We start from the raw sequence: 24,433 nt of genomic DNA on the forward strand, positions 1-24,433 counted from the left end.
CATATAATGACATAATCTTGTTATTAATAACATCCAATGTTCATGATCACGAAACCATGATCATCTATTAATCAACAAGCTAGTTATACAAGAGGCTTACTAGGGATTCTTTGTTGTTCACATAACACACATGTATCAATGTTTCGGTTAATACAATTATAGCATGGTATGTAAACATTATCATAAACACAAAGATATATTATAATAACCATTTTATTATTGCCTCTTGGGCATATCTCCAACAAATAATGGCGGCATCGGCGGTAGGGAGAGCCACTGGGATCCTCTTTTGGCGGCGCGGTTCATTTCGCCCGGTGTCGCCCTGAGGGACGACATGGGAGCCCTCTATTTCTCTATTTAAAATTCCTAATACAATTTAAATGCACACAAGGCCAATTGAAGACCCAAGTCACTGAGTTTTAGAATTTTACTAAATCATCATTGCCACCTCTCACTATAGGTGAACCATGGAGATTATGGAAATGAAGCTTTAATTTGCTTCTCATAATCCACAACATAAATTCTTATACAGTTTTAATATGTACTATCTCTAATTACATTGGTTATTTACCCCCTCCCCTCCTAAATAATTTCCAGCACTGCAAACATGAAGTTAATGACTTGCAATAACTATATTTTTTCTAAATTAGGCGTGTCTTAAACTATGGGTATCTGTGGGTCGTGTATGGACATATTTTTTGTATCAATGGGTAGTACCCATACTCTACACATCAAGTTGCGGGGCAGATATGGGTACATTCATGTGCCCAGAAGTATACCTAAACCCTGCCCATCTTGATGTCACATGTGCACCCTCAAGTTCTAGTTCCACTAGCTCTCCCCATCTTGACTTGACATGATCGACCGACGTAGGTAGGGGCATGCCAGGCAGGAAGAAGGCTAGTAGGGAGCAGGAGGGCATGACTTTGATGTGGCGGCACACGGTAGGCCGTGAACTATTGATCTACCCAATGAGTACCCAGTGAATATTGGGTACCCAGTGGGTAAGGGTACCTACCAGGTATGAGTGCGGGTAAATTTTTATACATGTGGGTACGGGTAAGTATATGAGTAGAATTTGGTATCCATGAGCTATACATATATGTGTATGATATTGTTTATTTGTTTTACCCTACCTATACCATATACATTGCTATCCTTAGTAAGCTCTGCCATGCACGGAGGGATTGCACCAAGTAACACAAACTCACTATGACCTAGAATAGCTAGTTTGTGTGCAATAATTCAACTTCAATGGATGTATTATGGCATATCTCAAAATTTTAAAACGTTCAGTGAGCAAAGAAAAAAAATCATTACCCGTATGGTTAGAGATGTTGCGTATTTCCTAGCTTATCTTATCCATTTGCAATCAAAAACGGAATGACAGATAAACCTATCCTAGCATGTCTCAATCATGAGAATTATTTGGACCCATGGCCCATATCTTGGACGTGTTGACATATTGAAGACCCCTTGATGTGGAGACGGCACCAACTGGGGCAAGTAAACAAAGGAGCCGCTCTCCTCCTCTCCTGGTGGGATGACCGAACTGCAAGATGGTCCAAATGTAGCTTTCATGTAACTGGCCACATGGAAAATGCCTTTTGGCTCATGGTCACATGTGGTCATTGTGGTGAATAAAGTTCCCCAAGTTAATGATTTTTCTGCTATTTTGCCTCCACCAAATTCCTTTGCCGCTACTGAAAACCCCGTGTTTTGAACACGGCCGCAATGTTTTGTCAGATACAAATTACTATGCACCATCGGAAAAATTTGTTCGTTTTAGGGGTACCTAAGTTCTGACACCATAATAATGGTTTAACATTTATTTTCTCGTTGAAAAACATAAAGTACATTATCCATAAAGAACATAAAGTAAATTTCGGTAGCTGCGTGTTTAGGCTTGAATGACGGTTTATCTCCTTGATGTTCATCACTGCATATCAAGTGTTCACTACTTCGGAATCAAGAGAGTGGTCATGACCGCCAAGCCTAGCTCCAACTCTACCAAAAGAAAGTACTTTCTGAATTCTGATGGTCATGGGTCGACATTCATCCTGTAATCACGTTTGGTTTATCTGGTGTCAGTTCCTCTCTGAATGGGATTCCACGAACCCAAGCTGATTGATCCTCCTCTTGTTGCCAAGTGGCAGGTTAAGCCTTCGGTTAGGCCTACCGTTTGGCAGCTTGGCTAGCTGTTCAGCTATTTGACGCTAAGAACTTGTACGCACGTATAATAATTCTCTGACGTAGACGTCTGGGCTTATGAGTGACACTCTAGCAGTTGACACAGCACTTACGTGTTTCTCCCATTTCAGTTTGTCTACAGAGTTGGATTTTAATTTACAGAACCATGGAAACAATTAGTTCATAGACGGGTTTGAACTTTGAACTCTTTTATTGTTTCTTGGACATGTCGAACTTTGAAATGTTGATGAGCCATGGCATGTGAAAATAACCAACGCAAAGAGAAAAATAGGGTGAAGAATAGTACTGCTCAGACAGAATGCCAGATTTGACTATTGATCGCAAGCATCGCTCCAGGCAAGTTGCTGCGAAAAGGATCTGATAGTCAAACAAAGCAAGCGAGATCAGCTGTGAAACCATTCAAACTTGTTTGACTTGGAAGAAATCCTCGCAGCTTTTGAGATCATGATTCACAAGAGGGAGCGGGGAATTAAAATTGATGGTGGCCGAGTCATGGGTCTGTCTGTTCAGACTTGCCTGTCAGACGAATCGTTCTACGTTAGTTTCTTCCAAGGAAAATGATGTGCAACTGCCAACAGTACTAATCAACAGAATATCCACCTAGAAAACGGTACTGTGCCGACGAGTATTAAAATCTGGATTGCGATATCATCACGGCTCACAAATGTACAAAGAAACAGGTAACGCAGAAGGCCAGAAGTGTACATGTACAGACGCATCGGTAAGTTGTGTCCAAATGCAGCTACCTAGAAGGTGTTGTATCCAAATGCAGCTACATATCCGAGGAAAATAAGTTGTGTACCCCATAGTACATGGACATTTTCACTTGGAACTTTCAGTCAACATAACACCCACGGTAAAAAAGATTGGGCAAAATCTGCTAGGACCCATATAGTGGTTCCAAGAAAACTTTAGACGGAAGTTTTTTGCTTTAACCGAAGACTATCTGAAAATGTTTCAGTGGCCATTTTCCCGTTCCAGGTATCAACCAATATAGTCCGGTGGTTCTGGGGAAGGTGATTTTGTGTGAAATGTTCGTGAGAGATTTGCAATTATTCAGGTTTCTCATACATGCCAACTACCTCTTTTTATAGTATGGCTTATATAGGACTCGAAAAAAAATTTGGTAAAATCTAAGCTCTATGGTACTACATTCTCATTTTCAGGGGTCATCAATGATTTTCATCCAACTTGTATAGGAAATAAAACCCACAACAATTCGTACACAAGTTAGTTTCTTAATTGTAAAGATACTGGTCAGTTGATTTTTTTACTACAACCAAATCAAGTGCTGGATCGGTGACACTGCGATAGTGTTGAACTAGTAAACCAGGCACCACACAGAAGTCAGAATAATTAGACAATTGAGATGACACTCTGCTTACAAGCTGACATATAAGAGGAAATTAAAGCAAAAAGACAAATCCATACGCTAGCGGTGAGTTAAAAAAAATCAGAGGAAAATGTACGAAGGGAAATTGCAAGTATATGGCGGTCCCAAACATCAAACAATTTATTAACACTCGTGACCGCATGGTTAATCAAGAAAGCATGCATTTTTTCACTATTGATGAACGTTGCTGCATCATCACTGGATAGCTTTTCCCAATGTCATAGAAGATGCCAGATTTGACTACTGATGCAAGCATCGCATGCAGTGCAAATCTCCAGCAAACTTGTTGAAAAGATCTGATGGTCAAGCCTCAAGCAAGCAAGATTAGTTGTGAAATGACTCAAACTTGATTGACTTGAAGATTTCTTAGCAGCTTTTAAGAGAAAAGAAAATAAAAATAGAGTGTGGTGAGTACATGTGTCAGTCTGTTCAACCATGTTTATCAGAAAAATCATTCTCGTTAATTTCTCCCCAAAAAAATGGATGCGCAACTGCCAACAGTATCATAAATAAATTTCCAGCTAGAAAAAGGATGGTCATGTCTCTAACGAGTATTAATTCTGGATTGCGATATGGTCACTAGTGTACAAAGAAACACACATCGCAGAAGACAACAAGCGTACAGGTACACCCACTACAGGTACAAGTCTACTCCATGACGACAAAGGTTGGACCAAAGGAATGGCGTAGTGGCTTCAGGCCATTTTCTGCGCAAACGTGCGATGAATGAGCAAGCCAGTCAGCTTTACATACAAACAATAGAATACAAAGTTTCAATAAATATATTTGTTTGTGAAACAATCAGCACAGTACAAGGGTGCAAAGAACACAGTAAGCAACCGAGTAGATTATGGACAATTTCAAAAACGACAGAACCATCTCGAGTAGCGATCTGTAATTAAAAGATCAAGTGGCTAAGATAGGTCATTAACTAATTATTATCTACACAAACAGCTTCAACAAGCCCAGTAGTCACTTCGGTTGAAGCAGGAAGCCCAATGATGATCTCTTATTAGTTCCTCGTCTTTACAGGATCTATAACTTCTGGTATTCCATCAGGTAAATCTGAGCATTACGAAACAGAGAAGTTGGGGAATGCGTCCAAGCTGTTTGCTAGCAAGCCGCTGAGTCCTAAACTGTCAGTTCCATTCAAAAGCCTAGAGCGAAATGCCCCAAGCTCTGGCTCACCGGTGGATTCAGGCTGAAAGCGAGCAGGTAACCATGTATAAGAATTCAACAACCAGAAGAGAAAGCAAAACAAAGATCTGAAAGATATCAACGTTTCTTAGAAGCCCTGACCGGTACCATTGAGACATCTGGTTTCACATTCTCATTATTGCCAAAGCATGGTACCGGAGGTATTGGTTCCTCTTTCCTGCCTTCAGTACAACATTGCTGCAGAAAGAGAAGGCGATAAGCAACACATACTGTGTCTGGAAAACAAAACATTAGGAGAGCAAGGGAAATAGCAGCTACCTGATCACCATCTGCATCAGATTCAGGGATTGCACCCAGCATAGATGAGGCAAGAGCACTACTGTTGCTAGGAGCTGACAAGGGTCCCCTGACTGAAGTTTGCTTCCGGGAAGGAAATGCATGACAAGTTTCTTCTGCATCCCAAAGGGATGGATTTGACACTTTCGGTTGGTTAGTTTGCTGTTGTCGAATCAAGGAGGCAATAGCAGCATCAAATGAGTCACATGTAGCAGGAAGCTGCTGAAGAATACTTTGTGAAGGTGGTTGTTTGCTGTCTTGAGAGGGTACAACTTCCGATAACAGTGCTCCGAAACTGATATTGGATATGCAGTCAATCCATGAAAGTGGTGTCACTTTGCTTTGGTTGTCCTAATTACAGAACATACAAAGAAGATTAAGTCTCAGGTACAAATGGCACCATTGTTCTAAGAAACATGTGACATTGCATACTCACCGACACAGTCTGTTCTGGAGTAGACTCAACGGATCGTCTGGCAAAATTAGCTGGAAACTCACTCAAATTAACCATTTGTTCTTGTTGACTGGAAGGGGGATCTGAAGGCCTGTCGACAATAGTCTTTTCTGCAGAGTGCACTGATGGCAAAGATGCTACGCTGCTTTGTTGCTTCAAAATAGGTTCAAACCATCCATACCTAAAGCAAGAAGAAATAATAATTAGCTGACAATTCACGTACTCAGTTGATTTTTTTCAGAAAAATAGTAAAAATTTCAGGAAAATACGCCCACCGATTTTCATAATATGCTATTTGACTTGAAAATCTCCAAAACTGAACCATCAGTGTGATGAATTTTATGTATGTTAATAAATACAAAACTATGATCATAAGAAAGGATGCATTTATATATTGGTGCGAAATCAGATTGAAAGTAACCATTTCTGGGTAAGAAATTGAACCTTAATCGAAATGTTGAAGGGCTGCCAACAGCAGCATAAACATCGCCAGCTGTGCAAGAATCCTTAAGGGTCCATTTTTCACTGTCAGCAATGCTATCCAGTCTAGCACTGTAAGGGAAGAGCATGAGGTCGCCTTTTGCGCAACTAGAACGGCCCCATTTTGTGTTCAGATGTTGCACAATTGAGGACACCTTCTTTCGAGGAGCCAAAGTTAACTCCAGGTAAGGATTGTGATTTTCCTGTTACATTAAGTGGTCTAATAAGCCATGCGAAGAGATCGAGGGAAGGTGAAGTTGAAAGAGTATTTATAAAATCTCGTGCAAAAATCTGAGATAATCACCTGCTGTAGAATAGTTTGAATCGCCTCATCTATTGGGAAAAACTGAAGCTTCATCTTTCCAGAATGATTTGGCAGCTTAGCCAATAGGTTTGTCGAATTGCTAAATGGTGCCACCATAAAGCTGCCACCCTTCAACTGAATCTTAGTGCCAGTAATCTTATTGTCAGTATGTGATTGAGCATCTCCCCTTACGCATTTTGGCACAACATTGCCTGAAAAAGTAATTTGTTATTTGAGTAGACTGTTACTCATGAAACCCCAGACATATGCTAAGCAACAGACAGAGACATATTGTTGGTTCAGTTCAATTATAACTACACGTGAGAACTTATTTTCCTACTCCGACAGTTGATTTATCTGGAATGAAATTCAGTAAATAATGTAAAGCAATAGGAAATAGGACAAGAAAACATCACCTGACGATTTCTTAGAATATTTGCCTGGCTTCAAGCACTGGATCTTATTGCCAGGCTTGGCCTTTGCATCTGCATCCGCTGGTTTACCGTGCTGCTGGGGAGCTTTCATGATTTTCTGATACTATTGATCTTGCCCTAGGAAAATTCTACCTTTCCTGCAGTTAATAAATTGGGGCACCAGTTATGAATTTAGCTTGTAATAACTCTTCTCAGTTTGAGAAAGGGTGATTATATGATGTGTGACAAGTTATTCATTAAAGATGATGCACGTTATTCAGAAAATTGGCAAGTAACATGCAGGAAACTAAACCCAAATGGTAGCAGGTAAGGACGTTTTTGTTCGATTTAACAAGAATTCAATTCTTTCCAGTGCAGAGAGTAAGCAATTTTAAATCTGATCTAAACAAGAATTCAATTATGTCCAGTGCAGGGAGTAAGCAATTTCAAATCTGATTTTAACAAGAGTTAGGAGTACATTGCATTTGTAACAGATGAGCACGAGTCGCAAGTAAACGTGAGATAACCCACTGATTCCTCTATCCACGCATACAAAAGGATCAGTATATGTCCAGTTTTATGAACACACCCTTGAGTTCACCATTCAGCAGGTTCAGAATTTCATTGATGATAGACCAAGAAACAATCCCTGACTGCAATTGCTACCAACCGCCCGGTGGCTGTGGATCTCCCCCGAACAAATTCGTTCTCGCTGCGACTAGAAACGATTGCGATTGCAATTTACGGCAGACAAACACTAGAATGAATTCTTGTTCGTCAGCAGAATACACTGGTTAGAAAAAAATGTGAGCGCAAAGGGCTCCTATCCCCAAACCAACCGCGGATTCGAGACCCGAGCCGCAAACCCTAATCGATGAATTCTACCCGCTCTACCTCTTCAACATTTCGGAATCCTCAGAACCACACGGATTCTAACGGCCGGAGGAAGGTGTACCTGAGCTCGAAACCCTAGATCTCGTGGACGGCGATGCCCTGGGCGGCGAAACCCTAGCTCCCGCGACGGATCCACCGGCGACGAGCCGGCCGCCGGGCAGGGGACGAAGGCGAGCCCAGGGACGCGGGGAGCAGGCGGCGCGCGACCGGAGCCGCCCTGGGGTTCCGGATGGTAGCAGGTAAGGATGTTTTAGTTCGATTTAACAAGAACTCAATTCTGTCCAGTGCAGGGAGTAAGCAATTTTAAATCTGATTTAAACAAGAATTCAGTTCTGTCCAGTGCAGGGAGTAAGCAATTTCAAATCTGATCTAAACAAGGGTCAGGCCTACATTGCATTTGTAACAGATGAGCACGAGTCGCAGGTAAACGTGAGACAACCCACTGATTCCTCTATTCACGCCAACAAAAGGATTAGTATATGTTCCAGTTCTGTAAAAACATTTGAGTTCACCATTCAGCAGGTTCAGAATTGTATTGATGATGATAAACCAAGGAACTAAACCCTAACTGCAATCGCTACCAACCGCCCGGTGGTTGTGGATCTCCCCCCAACGAATTCGTTCTCGCTGCCACTAGAAACGATTGCAATTGCTATTTACGTCAAACAAACACTAGTACAATATTCAGTTCAGCAATAGAATACACTGGTTTGAAAAACTGTGAACGCTAAGGGCTCTTTTCCCGAAATCCATGGCGGATTCGAGAGCCGAACGCCGCAAACCCTAACCGACGAATCCTACCCGCTCTACCTCTGAACATTTCAGAATCCTCAGAACCCGCACGAGTTCTACTCTACCCAGCCACGCACGCACCGACGCGAGCGGACGGAGGAAGGCGTACCTGAGCTCGAAACCCTAGATCTCGCGGACGGCGACGGCCCAGGCGGCGAAACCCTAGCTCCCGCGACGGATCCGCCGGCGACGAGCCGGCCGACGAGCAGGGGGGCGAAGGCGAGCGCGCAGCCCGGGGACGCGGGGAGCAGGCGGCGGGCGACCGGAGGGCGGCCCGGGGTTCCGGACGGGCTCGGCGAGCTCCCCGGCGTGGGGCGACGAGCGGCAGGCGGGAGGAGGAAGAAGAGACGACGAAATTTGTTCTGGGGAAATTTTGCCGCCTGCTTTGCGCTCTGTGAAGTGTTGCTCCTCCTAAATTTGGATATCAGAGTACGGAATACACATACTCCTTTTTTTTTTTTCTTTGGATGACGGCGTATTTATACTCGTGGAACTGTGATGGGTCTAACGGGCCTCGTGCCGATACGGACTAATGGGCCTGCGGCCCATTTGGCGGAACATCGCCCGGCCCAGGGACCACCAGCGGCCGCATGACGACGACACCGGCGCCAGTTCGCCAACACCCCGCAGTGCCACAGGAACAGAATTCTCGTCCCCGCCTCTGCTCCGGCGAGAGTTTCCACTTCCGGAAGGTTCTCGAGGCTGTCTTCCGGCCATCTTCCGGCAGATGGACGCGGCGCGTGACGAGGGGAAGAAGCGGAGCGCGAAGGAGGAGGCGGAGGCGGAGGTGCACCAGGCGTTCCGGCGCGCCGCCAACGCGCTCTCGCAGTTGTACGCGGCAGTCCGTCGCCAGCCAGAAGGCCAACTTCCGCGCCGGCGAGCGCAGCGCCATGGTCCGTAAACTCAAACCCCCTCCCTCCCTCCAATGGCTATCTCTCGCGTTCGCTGCCTGCCCGTTTGATCGGTTGTTTGGCTCGTACGTACGTGGTGTGGAAAGGAACTGTCGTCTTGGCCCGGTTCTTGGGCCAGTCGTTCCGGTCACTGGCGAATTACGCGGGGATTAGAGCGTGATGCGTTATCTCCTGTAGTTCTTTGGCGTTGCCGGTGGTTTAGGATTGGGAATCTGTCTTCGGTTACTGAATTTAGTTGAGAATTCTTAGCCTTAGGTAAGGTGGTTGGGGTTTTGGGGTTTCTTGACTGAAGCATGTCACCTGTTCGTGGAAATTCGGTGAGTGCGTCTTGGTACTTCTTCGATGATGGTCATATTCTGTTGTTTGGCACCAATGGACCTGAAGGGAATGGAAGCGGTGGAGCATTAAAACCTACTACGAAATACTACCTGTGCTGATGTGCATCAACACCGCCAATTGTGTCTGCCTTCCAGTGATCTCCATGCTAAGAATTGTGTCTCTGGTTCTGCCCGGGTTCCTGGTTCTTGGTCAATGGCCCTGAGCTCTTTGTAGTCACCAGTTGGATAGGATTCAGAAATTTTCTCTGCAAGTGGAGAGTTCTTGGTAGTAGGTGATGGAATTCGGTGCCTTCTTGGGTGCATGCCACCTGTTCGTGGAAATTCGTTGTGTAGCAAGAAAACGGGATAGAGAAAAATGCACATCTTGATGCTTTGCAAAGATCTATATGAGACCAAGGGGCAGTTTGGTTGGAGATGTCGAACGCTATTTTCTTTGGATGTTAAGGAATGTTTCAGGGTTTCTTTGGATGTTGTGGAAGAAATATATTGTTTAGATGTTGTCGAAATACAGTATGTTATTTGGATGTTGTGCAATGTATCGGGGAAATAAAAAAAATTTTGGATGTTGTCGAATGTTTCGGGGAAATATGTTTCTTTCGATGTTGTGTAAGGTATCTGGGAAATATTTTTTTCTTGGATGCTGCGGAATGTTTCGAGGAAATATGTTCATAATGTTGCTTTCAAAGTGGGTTAAGAGTTCACAGAACAATGCTTTGCCGAATTATACATGACTGGCTTGAATGAGTAAATGCCCTGTGATGTTCTGCTATGCAATTCGGTTTCAGATATATTGTTCCAAGAAGTAATTCATGCCTATGTCGTAGCGCCATGTAAGTCATAGGTATCAACTGTTGAAATCATCATTTTGTGTTCTTCATTGTATCCACAAAACTAGACCTACAGAGGAACCCCTGTGGTATTTAATTAACGGAGTGATGAATGCTCGAACTCTTCATTGTATCGACACATACTGTTAGCTAATATTTTACTTCAATTGAATTTGGCAGGAGTCTGTGCTTCAGTGGATATCCAGTCAGCATGAAGAAGCATCAGTGTCTGCTGCTGATCTACTCGCCTACGTGCAGGTCATGGAACAACTTGTCTCAGCCATTTCTTGTAAAATTGAAACTCTATTTCACATAGTATGTCAATATCTTGTGTCCGAAACCTATCCATGAAGATGGCCAAGGTACTTAACTTTAGAGGATTTGTATTTCCTGTTGGTTCAAAATAAGATACTATACAGTCATCACAAAATCGATTATTTGTCTATTGAAATGCCAAAGCTTCTGGTACAGAAACAGGCACCAACTTGGGGCTACGTTCAAAAGGGATGTTTACCGCTTTATATCCATGTGGCTCTTTCTGTTGTTATGTCAGTATCTGACCCAAATCCTTGATGCTTCTTTTGTCCACACAGGATGAGATCGAGCGCAGAGGGGGCATGGCAGGGTCTCCTCAGCATTCAAGTCCACAGCCAGCAAATGATTCTCCTTCTACAGATATCCAAACTAACACCTTCCCATTCGGAAATGTGGCAGCTGCACTTAGCTCTCAGCAATTGCAAACTGATCAAACAAGAACTGCAGGCATCTCAAATGCTCTCCCCAGCCCTTCGCAGCAAAACTTCCAGCTGTATCATCCTGTTCAGTATTCAGGATATGGCCCCGACGACTCCCCATCAGAGGGAGATAGAGATCGGAGCAGACACTCTCCCGACAACCGGGACTTGGTGCAAGGCGATTCGTCCGGGAACTCTTCGGATATGGATCATGATGCTCATTGAAGCTGTGAACCAGATGAAAGGTGGTAACTTGTTTGTCTAGTTCCTTTGGAGCCTTTTTTGCAGAACACAGTTCCTTTGGAGCCTTGGATATCAAATCATGGTTTGCTGGGGGAAGTCCCCCATGGTTGGTGCTTCCCTCCAGGACTTGCTTGTCTCCGTGCTAAGCTCAGCTGCGATTGCTGTGAGACCATTGTCTCCGCTATCCTGGGACCTTGTAAATGACTTAATGACAGAAACAAACCTTTGCGGTCCTTTCTGTCGACTTGCGGAATGAGCTCACCTGCTGTCCATGTTACTGATTAGAAGATAGGATCAGGAGAACTGTCCAGGCATAATTGTGCCTTCATTGTCAGTTCCTTTTCCTGTGCATACTAGATGACCATTGTCTGGTTAACAGGGATGAATTTCGCTGTGGTTTTGCATATTGGTTACTGATATCATTGGTATGTTCTCTGTGTATCTGTAAAAGATTCTTTAGCGCAGAAAGAGAGAGCGGATTGTTTCATTCTTTTTTCTGTAAAGTTTGTTGTTTGAACATCTCTACCTTGTAATACACAATAAAGTTTTGTATGGCTTACCAGATATTTTTGTCTGGTTTTGGATCTGTATTCTGTAGACATGATTGTTTTGTGTTGATATGATCATGCAACGAAGTGGTCAGCCTTGACACTGTAGATTAAACTCTGGCCTTTAACCATTGTGGCGTGAGAAAAACAACTGCCCAGGCGACATTTGCTTATTAATAGGCAGATTTAGTTGGAAGCTCTGCAGATAAGCATGTATCTTACATGACGAAAAATGATATGTCTTCATTTACCATAGTGTACATCTTTCGGCTACAGAAATACAAGTTACAGCACAAGCAGTTCAATATGCTTGAACATCTAACGTCAGATTAAAAGTTAAATCACACAGTGGGAGCAAGCTCCGTATGACTGGGTCAACTAATATACATCAGTTTTAAATCACATAATGAAGGCAGACTGGGAAGTCATCCTTGAGCAAGGGATTAGCCATCCTGCTCGCTGACCATGCAGCAACTGCTCGCGTTAACTGTCAAGTGTCGCCGATGTCAGCTTCAAATATGGCTGTGTCAGCAAGGAAGGGGGCATCCGAGTTCGTTAGCCGCTGCAGTGAGAAAGGCAAGCGTCATCCCGGTGGCCTGACGGTTGTGGGCTTCCCACTCTATGCATCTCTCGACGTCCGCTTGCCAGTTGGTCATACTTGCTGCCGCGCACCGGTAACTTGGGCTTTGGATGCCGTTCCGCTGCTCTCCTTGAATTATCTTGGTGGAACTTATTGGTCCACTGTTCAATATGTCGCGAAGGACAGACATGCTGAGCGCCCGTACATGTGCACTAGGGTGGGAAAGGCATCGGATGGTAGGTGATAGCCGGCACTGTAAATCACATTGAGTTAGCATTTTGAAAGGTGGCTATGTTTCTGGTGAAGAGATGTGAGTTACAAGGAGATGACATACCTTCAGCAGATTCGAGAGGCCATCAGCAACTGCTACACCTGGATCTCCCCATTCAACGATGAGATGAATGGCTCTGGCGGTTACTTCCAGAAGCTGTACATATTCAACCATAGGACGAATGTCATCAGCACATGCATCTTTTCAAAGCAAGAAAATGGATGAAATGTAGCTCTGATGACAGCTATATTGTTCTGACAGCAAGTACTGTAGGTTACATGTTCCATTCTTGAAGAAAGTTTGTGAATGGATGTTACCTCCAATTGAGGCAAGGTACAAGCTTCACCATCAACAAGCATCCCATCCGTGGCACGGAGCAGAAGGTCTGAAGCGCTCGCAAGAATTATCAGTGCTTCTGGGCTATCATGGTTCCTCATAAGCTCAGCTATCAGTTTCACTATTCGCTGGTTGACTCTCCACATCTTCTGACCTTGCTCATCATCTCGAGCAATCCAGGGCTGCAAGTCCTTCTCAGCCTGCATACAGGAGCCCATAAATATGACAGGAAATATGATGCATGTCATGAAGGCAATGAAGTCAATGTATGTTCCCAACGTGAGAAATGAACAACAGAAACAAAGCAAAAATATCTATAAAATAATTATTATGACCAAATGTTTGAATACAGCAGAAATATTTACCTGCAGGACAATAGCAGTTGAAGCCTTGGCCGGTGAAGCTGAAACAACATCACAAAGCGCATCTGCAACCTATACATTAAAAGATGTGAAAATGTACAGTTAATAAGAATGCTACCAGAAATAAAAATATCTCCATAGGATTACTGTGTTATGACTGTAGCATGTGGTGTAATCATACCTTTCTCCAACCCTGATGAGCTGATGTACTCTCTGCAGACATCTGTGTTTCGGGAGATGCAATAAGCTTATGCCACAGCAATGAGACAACAGAAAAGCATAGTTCCTGCTTTTCTGACATTACAGTTCTTAGGAGAGTTTGAGAACCACCATAACCCCCGTTCCTGTCCATGGTAAGGAAGTTTGCCAAATCAGATGCTTCCGCCTGTAAAGTTGCAGTAGCTTTCCCCGATGTACTAGCAACGTTACCATTTCTCCTAGCCTGTTCTGCACATTTCATGAGTGGTCTTGAAAAACCATTTTTCTTACTCTTCTTTTCCAAGTTGCCATAATCCGATGAGCTGGTATTGCTTTCCTCAATGTGGTGTTGATCATCTTTCTTTACTGCTGTAAGGTTCAGGTGAGCTTCCAAAGGCTCAGCTTTGTTCACGATGGATGACACAGTTTTACCATGCAAGTCGATCAGATGGTAAAGCGATGATGCCCTGGTAGAAATCTCAGCATCCCACTTACATCGCTTCAGTGCAGATAGTGCATTTAGGCATGGCCTCGACCGACGGAATAACTCAGAAACATGAGCAGCAACCATTGCTGCTGCAACTATCTCATTTGAACTATAGCTCCAGGAGGTACCAACTGATGATGGCTTCAAGGAGAAAAGAGCTTCCAGGATGCCAAGAATTCTACGAGTATGGAGAACCGCTGAGTTAACGCTATTGTGTAGCTCATTACTGATCCCGTTGGTTTTTCCAGGCATGGTAATCTTTATAGAGTCTTTTATGTTTGACTTTGTAACATTCTTGCAAAGTATAGGGAAAAGCTGAAGCTCACAAGATAAAGCACAGACAGCAGCCAGCACATACGAGTCAAAGGTACCGACAGGCCCTTGTTTCTTCTTGCATCTGTTTCTTCCATTGGTTAATTTTGAGTCCTCAGTGGACTCCTCAGAAGAATGGTTCTCACTGCCTGTAGGTCTTTTGCTGCCCCCTGGCAGAGCTTGATGACTGACTGAGACAGTTAATACTACAAACAACAACCGCGAAGCAAGGTTCATTGAGGCACATGATTCAACAAAGAGTGAATGTATCATCGTACGGAGTTCAGCAACAGCAAGGCTCTTAGATGGACTTCTTGGTTTTTTGGATGGTTCAGAGGTTTCCGAAGGGAAAGTTCTTCTGAGTATAGCTTCAACCGTTGCCACAAATATTCTCATAAGGCATGCTTCAGATGGACTTCCACGAGGTAGATACTCAAATACTTTCAACAATGGCAAGTATAGGCTCCATGATAAAGTAGGTGGCTGAAGCGGAGCAGCTACAACAATTTCAGGCAAATCGACTGCTGATGAATTCAGAGGTAACAAACCATAGGCAGCTTCCCAGATGGTACATATTCTCCACTCAACATCAGGACCATGAGCGCACAGCAAGGAAGCAATGCCTTGCGCAGTAGCATCAATAGTGGTTTCAGATGCAGGAATCTCCAGCTGTGGATAATTCAAGGTGCAAGAAGGTAAATTAGCCATGCAAACAAAGGGCATAAATCAGTTAACGCTATAATTAGAATGTGGATTCCCACATGGAAAGGTGTAATTAAGATGATTGGGGAATTTGCAACTTTCGTGCGATTGATCTACCAGTACTTAGCTCATCTAATGAAGTAATTTGATTTGCAACTAACACTGCCTACAGAAGTGTATCATACGGTGTCCTGAACTTAATAACACAGGGTAGGCCCCAGAAAAAGCTCAGTTATTAACTTAAGGGAAAACAAACACCCGAAATGAAAATTAGCAAGATGCAAAAACTACTACATACCTGTCTTTTGTATGATGATACATAGCCACCCAGTGGTTCATGCTGCACAACTCCTTCAGCATGTCTTAGTGGAGGAAAAAGCAACGTTGGTTGGGATAGTATACGAAATAGCAAGGCAGCGGCCGTATCAGCAGCCATGCCAGCTCTCATAGACATTGCAGTTCCGATTGCACGCAAGAAATGAAGATGCAGCCAATTTTTCGGAAGCTGAACAGAAAAATGAAGTTGTCAAAGTTAATAAAGTTGCACAACCCTACATGTGGATATGGAAATTCTGTGTCGTAGGGCATCATGATTAATAACACTGAAACAACAGCCTGAGTGCATAATGTTGCTATACCCGCATGCCAGTAGCATAATCTTCGGCTGCTCGAAGGAGTTCAACAAGCTGTACTGCTGCATCAAGTGCATCTGGAGCCCATGAAGGCGGTGCTTCAAGAAGACCAAAGAGCAACCTCTGTGTAGCACTTGGAGTAGCAATTGCGTAGTATCTAGACAGGAGAGTGACATGTTTAGAATAATCTTGAAAGCAGCCTTGGTATAAATTTTGTATAGGAGACTATACCTGTGAAACAAGCGAGCGTATGGTTCAAGAGGGGGCAACCCTGCCACCAAATGCTCATCCAAGGGCGTTGTCGGTGGAGGTAGCAGAAGCGCAGGAACAGCTGCTGCGGTTAAGTTTGCTGTCTCGTAACGAGCTACTTCCTCGTCACAGACACTTAAGATGACTCCAGCTCCATTGGCAACAGCCCATCTAGGGGTGGATGGCATAAGTTGTGGATGCTTACCAGCTCCCCGGCTGTAAGCTACATCACAAATACATATTATCAGATATTTTCTTATTCAAGGAAAATATTATAAGAAATTTGTGCTGATAATAAGAATTAGCATCAGATGCAAGAACAAAAGGTGTTCACTCTGGGAAACCCCTCGTATCTTTAAGCCATGTGCAATTTCAACATAACAGTAACAGACTGGATGTGAATTCAAATTAATTTTCTAACAATTCATGTTTAAGAATTCAACTACGTAAACATGTGCTCTTGGAAAAAAGGATCATGCAAATGTAGCATGACTTCAAACCAGTCCTTAGTAAGTAAATACAGCAAAAGGACTAACACTGCACTATTCACTAGGAGCTGCATATGATTAGTTATCAAAAAAAAAAAAATAGGCTGCTAAATTACTAACCAGTTGTTGGAGGCTTCAGTTCTCCACCAGCTGCGTATTTTCCCATGACTCCACCACACCTGATGTGTTTGAAACGAAGCAGAGAGTAATCAGCTCACATTACAAAGCAAAGACTATCATAGTCACATTCCATAAGAAAAAGGTAAAAGGAAATTTTAGCCAGCAGGAAATAAAATACGGAAATTATTACTCACCATCTAAAATAGTCACTTCTAATGCCCAAAGGTGCATTTAACAAAATGTCTGTGATCCAAGGAGATAATGGCCTCAATGGCTTCCGTTCAGGTTCATTATCTGGAGAGCTATTAGCTTTGTCCTGTAAGGAATAACTTGTTGTGGCCTGGTCGGAGGTGTCGTTACATTCCGCAACTTTGAAGATTGGCCTATTGTAGTGAGTAAGAACTCTAAGAATTTCTCCACAGGCCAAAGCCCACTGCTCTGAATACTCTTTCTGCAGCCGAAAATGCACTCTATGAGCAACTGCACTTGAACAAGCATCAAACAAGAGAATTCAAGATAACCAGGAAAGTAAGGGCCTCACCTCAGCAGTTTGGGTAAATAAAGAGATGAAAGAATTGAATGGGGAACCATGTCTATCATAACTCAGGGACCCATCTATGATGCGTGAAAGAATTGGATGTACAACTGCATGACCATGCTCGGGGTGATGGAGAACAAAGGTTGCTGGTAACGTGGAAAAAGGTGTGTTAGTTTCTTTCTTCAAATGCCTGTAGTGTAACATATAGCTATGAGAAGTTCATGTATTACCTAATACTTCATCTACCAAGCGTTTTTCTTTCGATGGATAGTAACTTTGGATGAGCTGCACACAAGCAAGAAAAATGGTCTAAAAGTTAATACACTTGATAAATATTTACCACAAAAAGTAGTGAACTGTGCTAGGAGATAGAGTACCTGAGCTACATCCTCCGGGAATTGCTCACTGTCAGATGTAAACTGACCAAAGTACTCAACGTAGGCCAAAGTTTGTGCCTTCAAACAGAGAACACGAAAGAAGTGTCTCATTAACATCAGGTGTCTCCTAAGCTACAGCATACATAACGTAATTCAACTATCAGTATGGTACCTGTTTCTGCTGTGCATCGTGTGGCGGGGGCCAGAATAGTGAAGAGAACTGGAGCCCGTCGATCCACTTCCCATTTGAGACAGACATACTTAGTAGTTTAAGATCCTGCTCAAGAAACTAGAGGGAAACTCTCAGTAAGTAAGAAAATGGAAAATCTGCTCTGCAATAAGAGCGTCTCTACTCAATAACAAGCTGAGATTGCCTCAGTATATCCATCTATTCCATGTCCTATTCTTCTTATAAGCTACTTGTCTTGGAACCAAAAAGAAAAACTGGATTTCATCAATCACCCCCCACAAAGGGGATTTCGTCGAAGTGCAAATTTTTGGTTCCCGAGCTCCAGTGAGCCAGTGAGCTGGGGATTTTTTTTTAAAAAAAATGCTATATAGAAGTTTCAACCACTCTCATATAAATAAATAAATAATGTGTCTTCTTTCAAAAGACGAGTCAAAACACGTAGTTTCTCTTAGAAGAACACAGACACGGCACAGAAGCAACACAGCCACCATAGGCGGCACATACCACAAATCAGAAGAAAAAAAAACCTGAACTGATACCGTAAAAAGAAGAAACGAGAAGAAAGATAAGAGAAAAAACATAGCGTAGGACATATTTGTGACAGGGAAGGTTTGTATTCCTCTGCAGCTGTTCAAAAGTTCATAGAAATTCGAACATAATGATACACCATCCGCATATATCAAAGAGGCTCGTCACACGACTGCTACCTAAGAAAGCAATATTTGTGGCGTTTCTCTTGCTTCTATTACCGTTATCTCACATATAATTTAGGAAATTCGGTTAGGCCCCTCCACGCTAACTATAGCAATTAAACAGATGCAAAAAAAAAAAAAAAAAACTCCCTTTCAAATCTGTGACTACCGCAAGTTGAGCAGCATCAAAAAAGACAAAGCACGGAGGGTGGAGTCTTAATTCTGCACATCAGAAATACTGAAAAGGCAAAACGCAGACATGTGACGAGTTCACCCGCTTCTTTTGAGATTTCTGCTCGCGGTATTCTGTTAGGATCTGAACTGATTTCTTCCAGAAGCCACGTATGTTTACTAGATTTGGACAACAAAATAGCACGACCAAGAAAACTGAGTAGGTAAAGTACGGAAATGGGAAATTACAAGTTAGCATAGAACAATCTTCATCAGGAATGAATTTCCAATAACCCTCTCTGCTCCTATTGCTTCCGGAACCGAGAGAACGAACATCTAAAAACGACAAAAAAGACAAAGCATGGAGGATGCAGTTTTAGTTCTGCACATCAGAAATACTGAGAAGGGAAAACGCAGACATACGACGAGTTCACCGGCTTCTTTCGAGATTTCTGCTCGCGGTATTCTGTTAGGATCTGAATTGATTTCTTCCAGAAGCGACGCATGCTTACTAGATTTGGACAACAGAATACCACGACCAAGGAAACTGATTAGGTAAAGTACGGAAATGGGAAATTGGAAGTTTGCATAGAACAATCTTCATCGCAAATGATTTTCCAATAACCATCTCTGCTCGTACTGCTTCCGGAACCGAGAGAACGAACATCTACAGGCCGAAATGGCCCGCAAAAGGGGGGAAATCAAGCTCGGATCCACGCTTACTCGGGCAATAGCCGAAATCACCCCGAAATTCGCAGGAACAGGCGTCCATCTAGCGTTGATCTACTCGAGATTACAAGCAGAACTGCAGCGCAATCAGTCGAACATCGCCGCCAGACGAGAACTTGTGCACTAGAACTAGCAAAAACAGCTGGCCTGAGCATGCTCGGGCACAGATAACCTGCGAATCTACCGGATACACGAGCTACAGAACAGAAATCAAAGCAAAACAGAAAGTAATACAAGCAGCGAGGAATTTGAACCAAAAAATGCTCGGAGATGTTGGGGTAGCAGGGGAGGGAGACCCGGGAGCCGTACCTAGACAGGGCGCGCTCTACTCCGAGGCTCCGGCGGCGAATCAGCGGCGGCGGCGAGCGGTAGACGGCGGGCGGAGGCGAGGAGAGAGAAGCTTGGAGCGAGGGGCGAGGAGAGGCGAGGAAAAGATTTTTTCATCCGTAACGTGGTTCGGGGGAGTAGTAGGCGCGCGGCGCTGTGTGTAGTCTTGCTGCTGCTGGGCCCACGCGGTTGGCTCGCCCACTGACACGTGGGGTCGGAGCGGCGGGCCCGCGTGTCGGCGAGAGGTGGGTGCGCGGAGATACTTATTCGGGCGTGCGCGGCTGGCGAGATCGCCTCCTGGCGGTGGTGACATGGCGCTTGATATTTTGGGAGGCGCATGGCATGGATGGCATGGATGCCATGGTGCCATGGATGGTGGCCACCCCATGCCATGCGTCCAGCATATTCGATTGCCACATGGCTTTTTACACGTTGGTCCTCCAACTATGGGGAAAGTTTGAAGTGGCCTTCACATGCAAGCTTAAGGAATAAAATCTTAGTGTATGTTTGGCTCCATAATCCATCCGTCCCAAGATAAGTTGCATGTAATATCGGACCAAAGTTAAATTGTGAAAAGTTTAACCAATCGTATAACAGAATATATCAATTTTATAGCATAAAATCAGTGTTGCTAAAAGTATGGCAAAAGATGTTTTCATACTATGTACATTTCATATCGCAGATATTGCTATTTTTGGAAATGTAGTTGGTCAAACTTTATAAAGTTTGACTTTAACCAAAGAAATTATACACAACATATTTTGCGGCGGAAGGAGCACTACTTTGTAACACTTCTCTACTAAAGTATGGCAAGCCACAAAATGTGTCGCGGAAAAAATATTCACCACTAATTTGACAAAATTACAAGTGTACGACAATTGGGACATACCGCTAAGAATGTGTGGTGTGTCTCATAGTTGTGGCAGCTATACAATGGCCTAAAAATTTTGAGCATTTTTTAGGGAAAGCCATATGAAGTGCTTTAGTGACATTTAAACAAACATATACCATTTTTATCAGTTTTGAAAATGAAAAATCTAGGGGGCTCTTCGTCCCAAAAACAATTATATGATTCAAAGAACTATGTCTAACTAGATCATCAGCAATCTCATTGGCTTCCGTGTGAAATTGATGGAAAGTGGAATTTCTAAAGCCCGTGGATAGAACCCTGGAATCGTTAAATACTGGAGTAGAAGTTATCGTTGAGAAATCACTCGATGGCATCGTCTCAATAACCTACACATATCTGATTGGATAATAAAATTGTTGCAACCGAGATGATGTGCATAGTTTTTTCCTACATGGTTGTCCTTTGGGTTTTCATTTGTTTGTCGCGTCGAATGCAAGTTTAGTGTTTCCTACATGGTTGTTTTTTGGGTGTTCATTTGTTCGTTCCGTCGAATGCAAGTTTAGTGAAAATAACGTCCATGTCTCTGATTTAAGTTAATGTGTTCATTAGAAGTGCCATGAAATGTGGGATTTAAATGCCATGATATCTTAAATAGTACTACTCTGTCCCAAAAAAATATAATACATTTTGGTAGCTATTTTAACCTACAGGAATGCCATATATTTTTGGGGAGAGGACGTGTAATATTAGATGGTTGTGCATACGAAAAGCATATGATTTGTAATTTCCGCATGAAATACGATGCAAATGATTTTACAAAAAAAATGGTTTAGAAATCTACACGTCAAATAACCCCCATACATAAAATTTATGAGAATTGAAATCCTTACCGAATCCGTTGAATTGAAACCACCCTAGCAGATACTCATAGAAAGTCCATGGTATAAGCATGAGCTTTATATACAAGTCAAATACACTCCATATAAATTAGGACTTGCCAATTGTCGTTGAACAGAGACCCATGCAATTCCAGCACTACGCAAGGGTCTACAAACAAAATAGAAGCACTAATTAGATTCATCGCTAACGACATGACAACACTAAAGCACGGCTGATTAGTCCGCCGCCCCTCCGCCGTCAGATGAAACGAGCGCGTCCATCGGACGGCCGCGGCGAGACGCGTGCGCCGATTTTCCCGGCGGGTGAGGTCAGCCGGTCCGGCGGTCGGCAAGCTGGACGGCCGGGGATGAGCCATGGCGTCGCTGGACGGTGGTGCGCGATGGCACCATTTCCATAGTTTAATCATCGTCAGCAAATTCATTCGTCCACTATCGTGGTGGGGCCCGCACGTTTGGCAGATCTGTGCGATTAGGTCCCTCCCCGAGGCTTCGTATCGTATCGTGCGTGTTTTAACTATTTTAAGCATCGGATGGTTCTGTAGCCCCTTGCTTTTCTTGGGTGGTTTGATGCGACGTGTATGTGTGTGTGCAATGGCGACGGCCATGGAAATGATAGGGACTAGTCCAGCAATGATTCGCAGGCTAGTCATGGAAAAGTTGTTTTTTTTTAAGTTGTTACTGTCTGGAATGTAAACCACCGTTAATTGGGGAGTGGAAAATATCGTGAAGAAAGAGTGGTTGGAAAATGTCGACATGTGTAGCTACCAAGTTCATAGGACAGTGCTAAGTTTTGCATGCTAAGCTCTCTAAATAGAATTCAGCCCCGCTTTATAATTAAACAAATCAACCACATCGTACAATGGTTCTAGGAAATGTTGGGCAACAACGCAAACATACCCATCGGAAAAAGAAAGGCTACACAAAGGAAGACAATGGCAGGTAGATAAGATGGCCACCCGCAACCGATGCGCCCTTTGAACTTGTCCCACCGCACTACATGCACCCAGATAGAATGAAAAGGGTTGATGTCGCGTCGATGCCTCTCGCGGTGGCCGCCGCCTCCGCCTTATCGATGCATGACCGTCTTGCACCGCCTTGCCACCATGTACGGTTGCCGACAACTCGGTCGACCAAAACTAGCACCTCACGTCCGCCATCCATGCCGCCCACTAGCCTGCGCCCCCTCGATCTTGAAGCCACCCGCGCCACCTCTTTGTGGCCATCACCACGCAGTGGTCACCATCGTGTCGCCGCTGATAGATATGGGCTTTCGTAACCTAGATCTGACCCGCAACATGCACCGACGACCTAGCTGTGTAGAGCCCCATGTCTCCGGCCTCCGAGAAGTCCAGTAAACTATCGGTACTACCCTCCTTCCTGAACAAGACCGGTGCCACGATACCGCATTTCACCGAGCCGGGATCGAAAATCAGCTGCATACCGCCCGTTGACGCCACTACCCCGCACATGCCCCACATAAGAGGGAAAGAAGAAAGCCGCTACTGCTAGCGGGGAGGGGTGGGAGGAGGAGGGGCTCGAAGGGATGGGTAGGGTTTGTCGCCCAAGTCGCTCGCGGGGATCCATGAAGAGTGGTAGGTGCGAAGCCGCCAAAACAAGACTCTCCTCACCATAAGTTTTGATCCACCGAATAGAATTAATCGAGGACTATGCATGTTTGCACGAACCCACGGCCAGTGCTAGGAATCTGGTCTTCCATGCCAATTGTCAAGTCCTAGTAATTAATGGGTAGTAGTAGAAGAACCTTTTGGCGCACGTCTAGATTGTTCCATTTTGTCCTGTCCAACTCTGCACGGTTATAGTAGTCCAAAGCAGCGAGTTATTTAAAGAGATAAAACAACGGGATATGTCACACCCACTTTACGCAAGAGGCCATATATAGAATACTACGTACTACTAAGCACTCAAGTAAAAATATCTTAAGCACCTTCGGATCTGGAAGCGTCTGGAACCATCCTTTGCTTTGCCGTAGGGAGGGGGCCGAGTAGGTAGACTTTGGAATCAGCCTGAGCCACACGGCGCTCTCCGCTGACGTCGCGTCCGCATCGGACGGCTGAGGAGCGGCCACGCGCCCCGGCCAAGGTTGACGACGGCCATGACATAGGCGTGCTGGAAGGACACGTGTTGACGAAGGACTGGACCAGGTGGCCGCTTCAGATCGGAAGAGCCTGACGGGGTTGTGTCTGGTGGAGGCTAATCTATGTCTGTCAGAGAGTGAGCCAGCTGGGGGCAAACACGATTGGGAAAAAGAATCTATGATTTCTGTGATGCGAGAGCATAGGCTACACGGCTTGGAACATGAATATCGAACACGTCATACGATACCCATGCTAAGGCTAAGACAAGTGTCGATCCTGCGAGCTTTGGAGTGGAGTGAATTAAGTGAGGATGGTGTGTGCACGTGCATGGTCAGCATGGGAGTTTCTTGGGCACAAATGTTGAGATCGCTATCGCCTACCTGGTCCAATGGTCCAGCGATCGGTATTTGGGAATCTTCCCATGTCGCGCGCCAATGGCGTCGTGTATTTTCGAGGATCCGCGTCAACCAACCGGATTACCGTATTGTGATAAACCGTTAGTACAGTGTAGTACTCCTACTACACTTCTGTTTTTTTTCTTTAAAAATATGTTTGCGGAGAAAAGGAATATATAACAACCAGTTTGTCATGGGTGAACCGAAGATTGGGCCGCCGCCAGGTGTGGTGTGGCGTGGTGCCGTTGCCCGCCGTCGAGTGCTCGTCAGTGTACGATGTCCCCGCGATGCGTTTCCTCCGGTTCAACGGCGCAGAGAGTCTATACGTCGGGGCATTAACCTTGGACCGTGGGAGTCGTGTTGGTTGTCGGCTCGGTGCTGGCCGATGATTGTGGC

The 24,433-nt window shown here is 44.2% G+C and overlaps 2 protein-coding genes across 6 annotated transcripts; both read right to left on the reverse strand.

The window, feature by feature from the left end:
- Positions 1-4,365: 4,365 nt before the first annotated feature.
- LOC124661602 (TSL-kinase interacting protein 1-like) lies at positions 4,366-8,635 on the reverse strand. 4 transcript variants are annotated; one of them, XM_047199483.1, is made up of 8 exons: positions 8,545-8,635; positions 6,753-6,907; positions 6,337-6,548; positions 5,997-6,235; positions 5,535-5,733; positions 5,081-5,449; positions 4,910-4,999; positions 4,366-4,805 (listed from the first exon to the last, which is right to left on the reverse strand). In XM_047199483.1, the coding sequence occupies exons 2-8, from the start codon at positions 6,859-6,861 to the stop codon at positions 4,677-4,679; spliced, it is 1,347 nt and encodes a 448-aa protein (XP_047055439.1). In that variant the 5' UTR covers positions 6,862-6,907; positions 8,545-8,635; the 3' UTR covers positions 4,366-4,676. The 4 variants fall into 4 exon arrangements, with proteins under 4 accessions (XP_047055439.1, XP_047055437.1, XP_047055438.1 ...); XM_047199481.1 differs by having other exon boundaries at positions 4,904-4,999; XM_047199482.1 differs by lacking the exon at positions 8,545-8,635 and adding an exon at positions 7,705-7,756 and having other exon boundaries at positions 4,904-4,999.
- Positions 8,636-12,242: 3,607 nt separating this feature from the next.
- Positions 12,243-19,905, reverse strand: LOC124658907 (protein GIGANTEA). Of its 2 annotated transcripts, none has more exons than XM_047196900.1 (15): positions 19,780-19,905; positions 17,861-17,977; positions 17,689-17,766; positions 17,542-17,596; positions 17,315-17,457; positions 16,968-17,224; positions 16,774-16,832; positions 16,148-16,388; positions 15,923-16,073; positions 15,583-15,789; positions 13,767-15,251; positions 13,589-13,657; positions 13,205-13,423; positions 12,951-13,043; positions 12,243-12,869 (listed from the first exon to the last, which is right to left on the reverse strand). In XM_047196900.1, exons 2-15 carry the CDS (start codon positions 17,945-17,947, stop codon positions 12,564-12,566), a joined length of 3,450 nt encoding a protein of 1,149 aa, XP_047052856.1. In that variant the 5' UTR covers positions 17,948-17,977; positions 19,780-19,905; the 3' UTR covers positions 12,243-12,563. The 2 variants fall into 2 exon arrangements, with proteins under 2 accessions (XP_047052856.1, XP_047052857.1); XM_047196901.1 differs by having other exon boundaries at positions 17,861-17,965; positions 19,780-19,853.
- Between the last annotated feature and the right edge of the window lie 4,528 nt (positions 19,906-24,433).

The sequence above is a fragment of the Lolium rigidum genome, chromosome 6, assembly GCF_022539505.1.
Source record: "Lolium rigidum isolate FL_2022 chromosome 6, APGP_CSIRO_Lrig_0.1, whole genome shotgun sequence".
In the NCBI taxonomy this organism is placed as follows: Eukaryota; Viridiplantae; Streptophyta; class Magnoliopsida; order Poales; family Poaceae; genus Lolium; species Lolium rigidum.

Coding starts and splice junctions, on each gene's coding strand:
- LOC124661602 (XM_047199481.1), bottom strand. CDS start 6,861: ATGAAAGCTCCCCAGCAGCACGGTAAACCAGCGGATGCAGATGCAAAG. Junction 6,236..6,336: donor TTCAAACTATTCTACAGCAG/GTGATTATCTCA, acceptor TTAATGTAACAG/GAAAATCACAATCCTTACCT. Junction 5,734..5,996: donor CCTTCAACATTTCGATTAAG/GTTCAATTTCTT, acceptor TTCTTGCTTTAG/GTATGGATGGTTTGAACCTA.
- LOC124658907 (XM_047196900.1), bottom strand. CDS start 17,947: ATGTCTGTCTCAAATGGGAAGTGGATCGACGGGCTCCAGTTCTCTTCA. Junction 17,597..17,688: donor TCCCGGAGGATGTAGCTCAG/GTACTCTATCTC, acceptor GCTTGTGTGCAG/CTCATCCAAAGTTACTATCC. Junction 16,389..16,773: donor ACTGAAGCCTCCAACAACTG/GTTAGTAATTTA, acceptor TTTGTGATGTAG/CTTACAGCCGGGGAGCTGGT.